This window comes from Heliangelus exortis (assembly GCF_036169615.1).
Source record: "Heliangelus exortis chromosome W unlocalized genomic scaffold, bHelExo1.hap1 SUPER_W_unloc_1, whole genome shotgun sequence".
NCBI lineage: Eukaryota > Metazoa > Chordata > Aves > Apodiformes > Trochilidae > Heliangelus > Heliangelus exortis.
Window position 1 is genome coordinate 205,958 of NW_027285918.1, and position 15,353 is coordinate 221,310.

Below are 15,353 nucleotides of genomic sequence, written 5' to 3' on the forward strand. Positions count from 1 at the left end.
GCCCATCCCTCAGTTGTGAGTCAGGACTCTTCCTGAGGAAATTGGAGTATGAAAATAAGTTATAAAAAAAAAAAAAAAATCTGACACATCCTGACCTCCCCAAGAAGGGGAAAGAAAGTCCAGAGCCTCAGGACAAAATGACTCCTGGAAGACCATGGTATTTGAGGCAGCTGCCATGTCTGAGGTGACAAAGCCCTTGGTCCTGTTGGGCCTTTCAGCCTTCCAGAGCCCTTGGCCTCCTCTCCTGCAGGCTGCCCTACACTGTCCATGCCTGCAGCTCCTTCTTTAAACTGCTTTAGAAAGGCTTTAAACTGAAGGACAAGGAGGGAGGAACTCCAGATGGCAATGATCACCCCACAGTCACCTCTTCAACTGATCTGGGATTAAACCAGGCCTGATGACCCCAGGAGTCCAGCCTGGACTTTCCCAGGGCTGCCCTGAAGCCTTGGTTCTGATGAGTGAGTTATTGGGGGTGGGGAGGGAGGAAGAACATGGTACCAATTTTCTACGTATTTGTATATATTTAGTAATTTTTCCTTTTTATCATTACTGTTTCATTAAAGCTGTGTAGTTCAGTTTCCAACCCATAAGTCTCTCTCTGTAATTCTCTCTCCTTTCTTTATCAGGGTGGGGAGGGGCATTAATAGAGAGCTTCTGTCATTCAGTTAACTGCCGGCTCAGCATTAAACCCTGACAGATTTATTGGCGCCCAACCTGGGGCTTAAGCTAATTAGCTCGAGCCCAGTTGAAATTTCAACTCTTTTATATGAATAGTCTGAATTTTTACTTCAGTGGGAGGATACCCAGATGGCTCTGCTGAGTGGGAATCCAACTATTTTCTTTGGAAATTTCACAGGGTTGGAAATTAAACCAATCCTGCTGTACCTTTGGTACTCAGGGTATGTGATCTGTGTCATTTTATCTGGGATTAGTGTTGCTCTGTGGTTCATTCTTGATAAAAACAGCTTAAAAGTGTAGTTGTGATATGGTCTTCAACAGTGTGGTACATGGTACAGTGGTTTTACACACACCTAGGAGATACACATAGGATACACATTTCATACACACAGGAAATATCCCTATAAAGAGGAAATAGACTGCCCACAGGTCAAAGCAGCCACACTGGGAAAAGCTCTCAGGTATCTGAAAGACTTGGCTGTACGAGATGTGATCTATACCATGATGAGACTGTAGATCCTTATCACATGCCATGCCCTCAGCCTGTGAGGCAAAGGTTTGTGCATGCTGCACCATCCCCATTTAACCAGACACTATCAGTGATGTTATGGGTTCCTGGAGAAATGGAACCAGCTGTGGGTGATGGGATTAAAACAGCAGGAGAATATGAAGATGCTGTCATGGCTCCTCATCGGGGCTGGGTCTCAGCTGTAAAGGGAACAGCTGAGAAACTGCACCTACCCCATCACAAAGCCCTGGTGGTGCTGTCGAGAGCCCAGGCCTGGAACTGTCTGGGATTGTGTCACAGAATCATGGAATCATGGAATGGCTTGGAAGGGTTAAAGGTCATCTTGTTCCAACCCCCTGCATGCATGGGTAGGGACACCTCCCACCCAACTGAAGCCAACCCTGTCCCTGTAGCCATGGAACTCACTAGAAATCCAGACACAGAGAGACAAGAGCCATCTCACCTTCCTGACCCTTGCCCCAGCCATGCTCACATTGCTCAAATATGACTTTTTTCTAAAATTTAATGTATTTCAGTTAATAATTGACATCACCCTGGTGCAGGGTGCTCCTCCATGGGCTGCAGATCCACATCTGCCCCTCCGTGCTCCTCCATGGGCTGCAGGGGACAGCTGCCCTCTCCCCACAGCCTGCAGGGGAACTTCTGGTCTGGCCCTTCCTTCAGTCACTGACCTTGGGGTCTTGTGGAGGGCTGGCAGCAGGCTTCCACCTCCTTCTCCATGGACATCTTGGGCATTTTCTGCCACAGACATTCCATGGTCACCCAGGGCAGCTGCTGACTCCTGAGGGAGGTGCTCTCCCAGATATGGGCACCCCAGGTCTCCACACCCCTTATATACCCCCAGGGTCACCATGGAGACCCCCATGACAATGGTGTCCAGGCACCAGACCCTGCATCACAAAGCCCTGCTGGTGGCTGTGGAGACTCCCAGGCCTGGAATTGGCTGGGTCTGTGTCACAGAACCATGGAAACATGGAATGGGTTGGGTTGGAAGGGTTAAAGATCATCTAGTTCCAACCCAACCCATTCCAGGATTCCATGATCCCACTCAACTGAAGCCAACCCTGTCCCTGTCCCCATGGAACTCACTTCTTAATCCCATCCACAGCATCAGCCTCAGTCAGAGCTGGTGGACAGACACATGAGTATCAGACAGCTGTGTGCCCAGGTGGTCAAGAAGGCCACCAGCATCCTGGCTTGTATCAGGAATAGCATGGCCAGCAGGAATAGGGAAGTGATTGTGCCCACGGGTAAAGACAGCAAACAGTGTTGGCACAAGTTCTGGACACTGAGGCACCGTCACTGCTTGCCAGGAGGACTTTGGATCCCTGATGGCACTGTGACCCTCATCATCTCCTGAACTTCCCACCCACCACATCACCCACCTCTTCAATCCAGACATCACCAGTCTGGCTACAACAGGACAATGGTAGAGCATGGCAAAGGGCTTGCTAAAGGCCAGGTGCACCCCATGCCTTTCTGTCCCCTGCCCACTCTGCTTCAGCAATCCCCTCTTTTTCCTTCACCTACCTGCCTGGAACATTTCTCATTTCCATGGTTTTCCTTTTCTCCCAGTCCCAGGGTCAACAAGTACCTGTGTGTGCTGAGGGGGAGAGGCTGTGGTGTCTGCAGCAGGAGCAGCAGCAGCCTTGGCTTTCTCAACAGCAGCAGTGTCTGTGGGCAGCAGCTGCAAAGAAAGCAAAAGTACAAGGCAGAAAATTACCTTTATCCTGCCCCAAACCAGGACACACCTGGGTTGATTTTTAGCCATACCTTACACTAAGCAGAGGTCTGCAGAAATAAAATGATATCCTCTTAACTTCAGAATGAGAGTGTGCTATGGTGTGACATAAAGAGATATTCCATAGATACAGGAAACACAAACCAGCAAATAGACTGGAAAACCTGCTGATGAGGTCCTTTGTTCCAGCTGCTGACCACCAAGGGATGGATGCTCTCTGCTTGGCTGTGGGACCCGCTGGGAACAGGACTCCCCCAGAGATTTCTCTGCAGGGACCAAATGCTTCCACCAAAAGGATTCAGGAGTGAATTCTTTTCTCCATAAGAGCCCTTCATGGCAAAGCTGTCTGTGCCTTAGAGCTTCCTGCCTGTTTCTTGAAGAGCTGCTCTCTCTGGGGATATCCAAATCCCTCTTTCTGTCTGACAAATAGGAAAGTCCTGTCCCCCTCTGCAGGATGTGTCTGTCGGGTGCTGGTCAGGCTGCAGAAGTCATTCTGTGCAGAGGCAGCACAAGTTTTGAGTGGATCCCCAAAGGGAGATGGTAAGATGAGTGTTTGCTGCTGTGAGTTGTGTCTGAAGGAAAGGGAGCAGATCAGAGGGCTCGGTGTGGAGCCCCGTGTGACAGCTCTAGAGCAGAGCTGCCATGAAGGCTCTTTTAGAATGAGGCTCTGAAACTTGAGTGGCATCAGGAAGCACTGGGAAGAAATCCACTGTCCATGTGCTTTCCTTAGGAAAATGAACCCTCTGGCCCACAGCATGGAACTGGAGCTGAGCTCTGGCACTCCAAACTGAGCCCTGCCAGACAGGCAGCAAAGGACATGAGCACATTGCTGGTGCCCAAGTGATTTCTGGAGCAGTCTTTCTACTTCCAAGGCCCTTTCTGCACTCTTGAAAAGCAGGCTATAGTTTTTGCTTCAGAAATATGGGGTTTTTTTCTTATTCCATTTCATAAAGCAGGTGTGCAGAAACTGAAAAAGGGTAAAGAGGAGCACGTTTGTTAACAGCAAGAAATAAGGGCGAGAAACTGATGAAAATTTTAAAACCAAAATCCAAATCAATTTATTGACAAAAATTACAAAAAAAGGAGAGGGTGGGGAGGGCAGGGGAGGGAAAAAAAGAAAAGGGAAGGAAAGGGAGGGGGAAGGTGGAGGGGAAAGGTGGAGGGGAAAGGTGGAGGGGAAAGGGGGAGGGGAAAGGGGGAGGGGAAAGGTGGAGGGGAAAGGGGGAGGGGAAAGGTGGAGGGGAAAGGAGGAGGGGAAAGGGGGAGGGGAAAGGGGGAGGGGAAAGGGGAAAGAGGAAAGAGGGAAGGGAAAGGGGAGAGAAAAGGGGAGAGGAAAGAAGGAAGGTGAGTGTGGGAATGAGAGAGGAAGGGGGAAAAGGAAAGAGGGAGGGAAAAGGGGAAGAAAGGGGAAAAAGAGAGGGGAAGCCGAAAGGGGAATAAGGGGACAGAGAAAGGGAGTGGAGAAAGAGAAAGGAGGAAAGGGGAAAGGGGGAAAGGGAAAAGGGGAAAAGGGGAAAAAGAGAAAAGGGGGGAAACGGGGGAAAGGGGGGAAAGGGGGGAAAAGGGGGGAGAAGGGGGGAGAAGGGGGGAAAAGGGGGGAAAAGGGGGGAAAGGGGGGGAAAGGGGGAAAAGGGGGAAAAGGGGGAAAAGGGGGAAAAGGGGGAAAAGGGGGAAAAGGGGAAAGGGGGAAAGGGGGAAGGGGAAAGGGGGAAAGGGGGAAAGGGGGAAAGGACTACACAGGAGAGGAGTGGAGAGGAGAGGGGGAAGGGAGATGGGGAAGGAAAGGGAAGGGGAGAGGGAGGAAGACGAGGAGAAAGGAGAGGGAGAGGGAGAGGGAAAGGGGAAGGGGGAGGGAAGGGAACGGGAGAGGAGGGAAAAGGGAAGGGGGAGAGGGAGAGGACTACGCATCAAAAAACCACCAGGGAAGGGCAACAGGGCTGTCATCCATCCAACAGACTAAGAACATTTATTCAGACTGACAGAAACATATTTTCATCTCTTCTGATCCATCACAAGATATGGAATAAGCTCCCAAAGATGTAGTTTAAAGTTCATCAGTGTCTGGGGAGAAAAGAGACAAGATTCCTGGTGTTACTTTTACAGGAGAGAGGGGCAAAGAGGTCACTGTCAGAACATTACGGCTACGAAGCCAGAGCTGAACACTCTCTGTGATTAAAAGCAGACAGCAACAGAAGGAAATTGGCTCAGGGGCTTCCTGCTTTGAAACAGCACCAGTCACTGCAAAGCTGTGACTCTGGAGTAATCAGTACAAAATAGGTGCAGTTCCTCCTGGGACATCTGGCCTCACATCACAGAACATGTTTGATGCCATGGATGACAAACATTCAACTCCCCTGACGACTGCCTGAACACTACTGAGTGATCTTTCCCTAAAGAAAGGAGAACTTTTGTCACTGATCAGCCTCTTCTTGCCTATTCAAATAAAAAGACTGCAACAGAGGAGCTACAAACACAAGCAATGAGTAAGGGAAAGCACAGACCAAGAACTGACAGCAGAGGGTGTGTGTTATGGGTCAGTGCTGAAGGCAATCACTGGAAACTTGGTTTGGTGTTTTTTTTCAGGCAGCTGCTTAAAGCTCTACAAAGCATTTTGTAAGCAGAAAGTTTCCATGTTCAAGTAAGTGTAAAGCTAGCAGAAAAAACCCTGTGCTTAGCACAGGAACTAAACAGCTTTCAAGATGTTGTTTTCAAGAGTTAGGAGCAGTCATCTTTGTACTTACTCTAACATGACACATTACCATGTCCAGCTTCTTCAGAGACAAATTCATCCTGTTCCTGCCTGTACTAGAATTATACAGAAAACACACCATTAACATTGTGCAATATTAAACTTCTAAAACATTCTTCCAATCCACACAAAACCAGGCAAAAACTCCACGGGCCAAAGAAGTGAGGCCATAAACCAGCAGAGTGGAGGGAAGGGACCTCTCTCCAGGACTAAAGGGAGAGCAGTGACCAAATTCACAGCTCCTCCAGGAGTACCCCATAAAAACCCAAATGCCTCCTACACACAGTGGATCTCCCACACTGAGGTATAAAGTGAGATTTGTGGCAGATTTATTTATTATAGTCATACATCCTAGATAAGAAAATTTAATTTAAAGCTTAGCTGGGAACATCCTATGGCATCATCTTGGGTTTCTGGGCACTCCTGGAAAACAGCCCTCAAAACCCAAACTTTTCACCCCTAGCACACCTAGATGTTGTGTTGGGATGAGGAGGAGTTACACCATGAGTAATCCCTGCAAATGAGTTGTAAGTTTAGGTTAAAAAGCACAACCTTGCATGCTGATGCTCTTCAGCAGTAGCTGAGGATGGGATTTCAAAATGTTTACCTTGTCTGCAGAAGAGGAAATCCTGTTCATCAATGGTTCTGCTCCTCTGGGTGAACTGGGGATGCTTCCTACTGGACTTCTGTTCAGAACCAGACTGGTGCCAGGATCTCCCAGGTGAGTTGAATGGTGAACTGGATTTGCAGCCACTTCCACGTGTGTTCTTTTATCTTCCACGAAGCTTTCTGTTGGCTTTTTCTAATTTTTTTTCCATCAGTTCTGAAATATTCAGACACAAAGAATTATCTCTGGCAGGAACCAGGAATCCCAGTAGAGGGGATTAGGAACGACCAAACCCAACAGTCCCTCCTTTCCTCCAGCCAACCACCCAACTACCATCTCCCAAAGGAACCTTTTTTTTTTGGCACAAGGAATACAAAGTTTTTCCCAGGGTAAAAGCATTGACAGCACTCCTGGAGTTCTTCCCCCTCTTTCTCTCTTAAAGAAACTGAAAAATGAAGAATAAGGTGGTTATCTGACACATGCAGGTATTCACCTTACTCAAACACTCTGGGGTTGAGAGGAAGAAAGAAATGGAATTTTAAAGCACTCTTCACATCACTATTCAGACACAGAGCACAATAGTGTCTAATTACTCAACAGGACTAGTTCCTGTTTTCCAGAAAATAAAAATTAACAAAATGGGTACAGCAACTTTTAAATCTTTGCTCTGCCTGGGACTGGAGGGAATTTGCAGAAAAGAACTTCAACATTCCAATCAATCTTCTGACCAGTTAATTGGCCCAACACAGCCACACAGAAGAAATTTAAATATTGCTGCACATCACAAAATAGAAAAGAGAAAGCTTAGTGGCTGAGATTGACTTTTTTGAGGAACAGGCAGCTCCCAAAAGACAGAATGCAGAAATGAACAGCAAAACACTGCTCACAGCCTTCAACACTGCAAAAAGTCTATCCTTTACCTCCCTTTTTTTTACTTTTCCAGCCTCATAGTTTAAGACTTGTTCTTCTAAACCAGCACACTTGACCTTTAATTCCTTGTTCATCTTTTCCAGCGTGGAAACTTGCTTTTCAGCAGAGTTTGTGGAAAATGTCATTAAAGCATCCCTGTGCAGCAGCTGATGGAATAAATGGCCTTCCCTCTGGAGCTGGGCCAATGCCTCCTGTGTGGACAGAATCACAGAACCACAGAATCATTAAGGCTGGAAAAAACCTCTAGGATCCTCCAGTCCAACTGGGAAACCAACACCACTAAACCATGTCCCCAGAGTGGGAATAATGTGCTCCACTCTCCCCTGAGGTGTCACACAGGACCCTTCTGCCCAGCCCTGCCCCAGATGCCCAACACCAACAGGATGCCTGCCCTATTCCCCTCATGAATGCCATCAGAAAAAATCTTTTTCAAATACTTCCTGACATGGCCAAAAAAACATTTACAGAAGCAGGGATAACACCAAAAGTCACCAAATTTCAAAGTTTTTTGCATGAGCTTTCTCTTACAAAGGGGAAGACCAGGCATGTCTAATCACACACATCTGCCTGTTACAGACAAATCTCCCTCTTCCCTTCAATATGCATTTTGCATGGGGAAAAAGCATTTGACTGCTTTGTTTGTCTGCACAGCACAGCAGGAACAACACTGCTCAAAACTGAAGCAAACCAGCTGGAAACAAAGCAGCACTACAGCAAATATCCTGCATCTGGCAAGGATTTTTCCTCATCCTAAGAGGACTGTACCCAACTTCAGACAGTAACACAACTCTCCTCTGCAGGACTCTGCCATCACCATTAGTCACTTTCTGGTTACTTTTCTTTACCTTACTGTATAATCCAATTTACTCTATAATGCCCCTTATCAGTCCAGACTCTAATGCAAAATATTTGGCTTCACATACCTGCACCCCAGAGGTGGCAGTGGCTTCCTTTAGGCCTCTGTTTTTGCTGGTGATGACGTATGGAAAGCAGATCCTGAGTGCTCACCTACAGGAAAAACAAGAGACTTTTACAACCAGCATGACTTAATGCTACTTATTTACTCCTAGAGTGCATCTTGATTAATGGTGAGAACAATCTTAACACAAAACATCACATCCCCTCAAATTTATGACCAGCTAGAGAGAAAATGATCAGAATACATATTTCATGTGCATCCCTGTTAAATCCTTTCTTTGGTGGCAATTTACTGTCTTATGTAAAAAAGAAAGTTTCTAAATATCAGTATGGCCACACACAATTCACTCCAGTGTCTTCAAGGTGCAGGATCTCTCTCTCAGATAAACTGTGTGCCATGCAGTAACGAGCTCCTCCCTCCTCCTCCTCCTCCTCCTCCTCCTCCTCCTCCTCCTCCTCCTCCTCCTCCTCCTCCTGCTCTGAGGCCTGAGGCTCCTCCACTGTTTCAGTAAAGATAGGTGTACAATATTTCTTCTGTCACTTGGTCAGTGTTCATTCAGGTCACACACAGCAACGTGCATGCAGCTTGCTGCCACAAAACATTTGGTTTAGAGGGAGAACACAGCAAGAAAAGCAAGAAGGGCACTTCCTTGATACACACCACTGTTTGCAACACAAAGCCACAATTTCAGTTCTCAAAGAACGAATGAAAAAGAACAGGAATCCCACCAGGATTCACAAGGGAGGGAAAAAATTCAGTATCAGAAGTCCACACAATATTTGGTCATTTACTGTGCATTCATAGAGGAAGAATCTCAATCACTATTAAACAAATCATTCCTCTCACCAGTCTTGTTCTCTGCAGTCCCTGTCAAAATATCAGGACTTTCATTAAAAATGTACTTGGGGACACATGCAGCAATTGCAGCCCACAATTCTTTCTTGAGTTCTTCCTGCTCCTGATTCTCCTCCATTTCTTCCTCTACCGGTGACTCTTCCTAAAAGAGATCAAACCAAACAGCTGGAAAGAGCTGAAACAAGGACCTGCTTTGCCACCCACTGCCAGCTTGAAAAAGACTTTTCCTGCCTAAGACAGAAGGGAAACTTGGCTGAGCTTGCTTTTACAAGGCCTTCAGCTTTTCCATGGAAATCTGCAGCAGCAGAAAGAAATGCCTCCTGTCCTCAGTCTCAGCCCTGCTTCTGCACAGCCCCCAAGAAGCACTCCCTCACGCCAGCCCAGCTTCATTTCAGTTACAGCAAGCTCTCAGCTGCTCCTGGATCTCCCTCCTACCCTCCCCAGCCCCACCATGGCAACCTCCCTGTCCTTCACACAAAGTACCTGAGAACCACACAGAGATGTCCAGTGACCTTCCTCAGCTTTCTCCTTCTGCAGAGCTTCCAGCTCTGCCTGGAGACCTACACACCAAGGAAGAAGGGAGAGATGCAGTGGTTTTAGTCCACTCTGCTACGCCCCTGCTCTTTTTTTGAGGTTTTCTTTATTCACCAGGGACCTCCATTTCTAGAACAATCACATTGTCTTCAACCATATATGAATAGTAAATTAGAATGGATGTGAATAAAAGGAGTTATTTATTTATCTTGCAATTGGCACCTTGCCAGACTTACTCACAGGAGAGGAGTCACTGGGAATGTCTGGAAAATGAGCCAGCTAAGGGAGGAGCAGGAGGGAGGAAGGACTGGCCAGGGACAGAGGCTTAGGAGGTGATTAATACCTTTATTGGAACTATAAGGCTTTTTTATTTCTCAAATGAAAAAGTCCTTTGTTTTCAAAATTTACTTCTCTCACTTTCTAGAGTAAGAAAATAAATAATAAAAAAACCAAACTACTTGGCAAGTCTACTTGCAGAGCAGGACATCATGCAACCTTTTCCTTACCAGCTTTCCCGTACTCCAGGAAAATGTTCCATAACTCCAACAAGTTTGGCTTCTGCTCCTTCTTGACCTAAAGATTTATTTTAGAAAAAATGTTTCATTTCTAAACGCCCTAGTAGTCACAACAATAAACATTGTTTTCACATCAAATATTGAACAGGAAATATAATCAGGTTGTCTTTTTCATAGTGCTTAGGTGCTGCATTTATCTTACACTTGTAACTACACAAACACTCCTCACACACCCAACTCAGTGAGTATTCCACCCCAAAAGACTCTGCAGGCACCCTTCTGCAAAGTGCTTCCAAAACTATCTTTACATGCAGAACAGTTTCACTCATCTGATTTTTATCTTTCTATTACTTGGTAAAATTCAGCTCTCACAGTTTCAGAATGCTTACTTGCAAAGGTGCAGAATGCAAGGCACTGTTAGCAGCACCAGACCTGATGCATAAAGCAGCCTCTGCAAGTACACTTACCACAGTATCCCTAAATTTCAGTCTCACAGCAGAAAAATGCAGCATTTCTATTTAAATCAATGCAAGAAAATGAGATCATGTCAAAACTAAAGATGCTGGCTGGCATCTCCAGCATTAGTGAGTGGGTTGAACTACCACACTCAAGTTCCCCATCACTACAGAATCCCAGCATCAGCAACAGATGCTGCTCCAAATGAACAAGAAATAAAATAATGGGAGTGTGTACCTATGACTTTGGCCCCAAACCACAAATCTACTGCTTGCTCTGCCACAGCTACAGGTCTTTTTGCAAAAACTGACAGAAACAATGACAGAGAAAACAATGCTGCCTGGAACTGCAGTTTCTTTCAAGCCCAGAGAAAACTTGCCTTCAAGAGATTTATTTTTCAAGGACATTTTCCTCTAACTGCACCATACCTTGGGGCTAAAACAGATGGATTCTTCAGAATCACTCCAAGTATCATCATTCCCCTCCTCCTCAGAACTCCTTCAAAAACAAAGCAAAATGAGTGCTATGTCTCTTAAATCACCCCTCAAGCAAGTGGGAGGGGTTTGTAAAGTCTCACCTTATTGAGCCTCCTTCACAAAGGTCATCTGTGGCTGTTCAAAGATTCAATGACATGCTGACATTAGATTTGGCAAGCACACAATTAAACAGTACACACAAACATTTAACATGGACAACTCCACAGCTCATACAGAATGAAACTGGCCACAACTGGACCCAAATGGGTGTGGTGACTGCTGCAAGAGTCACACCTGAGGGTCGGCGTACGGATGGATGCACCTCTGTGCCTCCTGGAACACTCTGTGTGGCACCTGTGGGGGCAGCTCCCTCTGTTGTTATATTATTTAGAATACAAATCACTATCCACCTTCTCTACCCCTCCTGCTCAGTAACACCTGATATTTCAAGCCAACAAATGCTGGGGTTCTCTTATGACAGGTACCCAACACCCAATTCCCTGCTGACAGGGCTGTAACATTTGCCTCAGAGCAGCAGGGAGTGCTGCTTCTCTTGATTTGACCACAAGCACATGCAATGGATGTGGCACAAGGACTCCTCCCCAAAACATACACTTCAGAGGACCTCAGAAGGTCTCTCAGGATCACCCCAGCTTACCCTCTAACCCTCTGTTGCTGCAGCACAGCAAAGGGACTCTCATGATGTGCTTTGCAGTGCCAGCCAGACTGCACTCTTAATGCCAAGAAATGATCCCTGAACACTCTCTGCTGTCCATTTGCCACACACTGCAGATATAACACACTTAAAAAAACTAAAAGAAGAACAGGTCCCAAGCTAGAGTTATCTTCATTTATATTCAAAAATTAATTCTGCAGGACACAACCCTGTCAGTAGACATGGAGCACACCAATCACAACTGCCCTTACAGCCTGACAAGGCCAAAAAGTAACAAATCAGCACATTCACAAAGCTTCTTGTGCTGCTCCTCCTGATGCCTGCACTGAAGTCACCAGGGAGCACAGTCAGTGCTGACAATACAAACCACCTCAAGAAAAGGCCACATCATTGTCCTCTTGAGCTCCTCCATACTTAAGGATCCTACCTCCTCTGTCCACAGCAGGTGCACCCCACAGAAATGGAGCAGCTCCTGCGTCCTCAGCAGTGATGACTATGCTGGGATCTTCTGGATCACATGCAGGAGCTTCTCCTCTGTTCTCCTGGTCTGTTTTTGCTTCCAGCTCTCCAGCAGCTCCTGCCCGCTCAGGAATTCGAAGTATCTTGAGTATGTTGTCACCTTGAGCATCCCCTGCAGGAGCTTCTGATGTGTTCTCCATTTTTGCCAGATATTGACTCAGACTGCACAGAGAAAGAAATAGAGTTGGTAAAAAGAACCACATCCTGGCATACACCATCCAGCACAACAGTTAACACCAACTTCTTATCCACCCTACACATAGTCATACAAATTCTCAGCATTCTCCTCAGTATTTGTTAAGGGTAATTCACACAGAACTCACTGCAGGGCTCTTCCCCTAGAGATGCACATTGACACCTTCCAAGTTCCAAGCTCCTGCTTGGAACATTTTTTCAGTCTGCCTTTTAGGCACACATAACCACCTGAGAGAAGCAACCCCCACAGCTACAAAGCTGTGCATCAGAGCACTGAAGGGCTCTCAGTCAGATCTCCTCTGAAACAAAAGGCTGGTGGTTCCTGGGCACTGCAGTGCAAGTCAGCAAGGACAATGGTGCTGGGCTGGGCAGAGGCTTTACACGCCTGTCAGCTTGCCAAGTTCCTCCTCTGGCTACAGACACTTTGGAGAGTTCCTGCTGGGCAGACCTCAGCTCAGCAACAACACTTGAAAGATTCTCTAACACACAATCCTGGAGAGAAATTTCCCTCAGCTTCCAAATTAACACTACACACAGTGTCTCAGTCCTAACCAAACACCAGGTGACAGAATTGCTCTGGTACCCCCCTCCACCCTCCCAAGGGAAGATAAAAGGGGAACAGGGAAGAGAGACTTGAAGGTGTGAAAATAAGACCCAAACAGCTTTGCTCAAAGAGGAAGAGACAGGAACACGTGGGATGAGGAACAAATATCTGCAAGTCTGTACCAAAGCCCATCTCCATGGTCACAGCTATAAGTGTCCCAGGGCCCCTTGCAGCAGGGCCGACTCAGGAGAGGGGTCCCCAGCTGCCCCCAGCACCTGATGGATTCGGATCTTGCCGAGCACGGGCGAGCTGATGACAAAACAGGAGCCTCTGCCCAAGAGCTCCCAGTGCAGCCCAGCAGCAGGGAAGAAGGGAGCAGGCAGGGACCAGGCTGCCCATCCTCTGGCCTTTCAGAGAGCCTGGCAGGAGATGGGAGGGAATCCTGAGCCCTGCCTCTTCCACCCCTCACGGCTCCCTCAGGCTGCTACACACCCTCTCTCTTGGGCACAGCAACCACACCCAGCAGAAGACATCACTGAGCACACCTTCAACACACCTCTAAACACACCATTAAACCTTGGTGCTGCCACCAACAACATTCCAAATCCACACTTTGGAATGAGAACTGACCACTTCTTCTAATCAGAAAGTTCAAAGGTTACCTCCAATACCCATGAAGATCAGCATAATCCTCAGCTGTGTTCCCATCAGTGTCTTCATGGGAAATATTGGCACCGTAAGAAAGGAGAACTTGGACCAAATTCAGCTGCCCAACAGAAGCAGCAATCATGAGTGGGGTTCTGAAAGATGCAAAACATCCTATCAAATGGATCCTTTGACACAGACACAGAAACATTCGTTTCATTCCTGCTTGCTCTCAGAAAAAGTCTTTTCCCCATTACATTCCAATGAACAAAAGAAAAAGCAGGGTCCAGTAGAAGCAACAGTAACATGGGAGAGGGAGTCAAAACAGCTGCGTGGGCAGACAGAGCTGCCACATGCACAACACTTCAGTGCACACGAGGCTGCTGTGCACGAGGTGGTTTCTCAAACTGAGGCACTGCTGCCAGGCTCATGACACATCTCCTGCCAGACAATGCCTCCTGGACATCCCCAGTGCAGAAAGCAGCCCCTGAGGTACCACAGCAGCCAAGCACACACTGCTTTCACACAGAACTCTCACAGAAACAGCTCCTTCCCAGTGCCCCCTGCTTTTGCTCAGAGCACATTCCCATGCTTCTCAGCAATCCAACAGAAAGAAGACCAACGGGACACATCTGGATAAACCCCTCACCTTTGATGCTGGTCTCGAGCATGCACATCAACTCCTGCTTTCAGGAGAATTTCTACTATCTTCCTGACCTTCAGAGACAGCAAGAGCTAGTGGGGTAAAGCCCTCCTGAAAAGTCAGAGAAGTACATCACGCTAATCATCAAAGTCAAAAAAATCTGTAAAAGAAATACTGAAGTCACTTTCTGAAAGGACTTGCTGAAGAAATAGAAACATTTACCTTATTCTTGGCACGATGATCGACAAAATGCCTGAGTAACAGCCTCACGAGGTTTTTATCATGAGCCTGGATGGCCAGATGGAGGGCAGTGTGGCCATCGGTGTCGGTGAGATTTGGGTCGGCACCGTGCTCTAGCAGGAAAGCCACACAGTCTTCTTGATGAAACTGTACTGCCTGGGAACAACACACAAAAAAAGGGAAGACTTGCAAAATTCACATTTCACTCCATCACAGCTCACCCAGCTTCTGAGCACAGGGAAAGAAGAGCACCTGCAAAGATGATCTGACAGGTGCCTGTCCCACTCCAAATCCAACAGGCGTGTTTCCGCACAGCTCTGCGCACAGAGTCCTGCCAGACACCTCTCCTTTCATGCACACTCAATAAGCCCCTCTGCCAAGAGCAGAACTTCTCTCACTCACCCTCATCAGGGGTGTTCTCCCAAAATTGTCAGCAGCATCCAACCGGCAGCGGTGCCTTACTAGAAATCTGACCACCTCTGTGTGGCCGTTTGCAGACGCCAGGTGGAGAGGTGTCCTGAGAATTAAACATGGGAGCTTAACACTGACAGACAAGGAAAGAACCAAAGCTGTGGCACCACCCAGCCCGGGGGACCCTGCCCAGACCCTGCTGCTCCTGCTGCTGCTGCTGCTGCTGCTGCTGCAACCCCGCACACATCACCCACAGGGCAGGAGAGACCTGGGGAGGCCTCAGCAGCTGCAAGAGAACCCTGCAGGGAGAGCAGGGCCAAGCAGCAGCCCAGCACCTCCAGGAGCACTGGCGCCCACCCAGCAGCTCCCAGCACTGGAAAGCTCTCGAGTTCCCCCTCCCAGCTGACAGGGCACATCTTGCTTTGCAAGCAATCAGCTCCAAGGGGATCCCACACAAACCCTGCAGGGGGGATGCTCCCGCACGCCACCCG

At 47.5% G+C, this 15,353-nt stretch overlaps 4 protein-coding genes across 10 annotated transcripts in view; 2 read left to right on the forward strand and 2 right to left on the reverse strand.

The window, feature by feature from the left end:
* Positions 1-15,353, reverse strand: part of LOC139790520 (POTE ankyrin domain family member G-like) — an 86,780-nt gene that overhangs the window by 70,877 nt on the left and 550 nt on the right. The window lies entirely within an intron of this gene.
* LOC139790517 (POTE ankyrin domain family member G-like) overlaps positions 1-15,353 on the forward strand; it is a 178,266-nt gene that overhangs the window by 55,738 nt on the left and 107,175 nt on the right. The gene's annotated exons all lie outside the window — the stretch shown is intronic.
* LOC139790522 (POTE ankyrin domain family member G-like) overlaps positions 1-15,353 on the forward strand; it is a 170,666-nt gene that overhangs the window by 44,580 nt on the left and 110,733 nt on the right. The gene's annotated exons all lie outside the window — the stretch shown is intronic.
* On the reverse strand, positions 8,799-14,272 carry LOC139790530 (uncharacterized). Its single transcript, XM_071732410.1, has 7 exons — positions 14,218-14,272; positions 13,586-13,723; positions 12,093-12,346; positions 11,091-11,124; positions 10,942-11,011; positions 10,049-10,115; positions 8,799-9,568 (listed from the first exon to the last, which is right to left on the reverse strand). The coding sequence occupies exons 2-7, from the start codon at positions 13,711-13,713 to the stop codon at positions 9,417-9,419; spliced, it is 705 nt and encodes a 234-aa protein (XP_071588511.1). The 5' UTR covers positions 13,714-13,723; positions 14,218-14,272; the 3' UTR covers positions 8,799-9,416.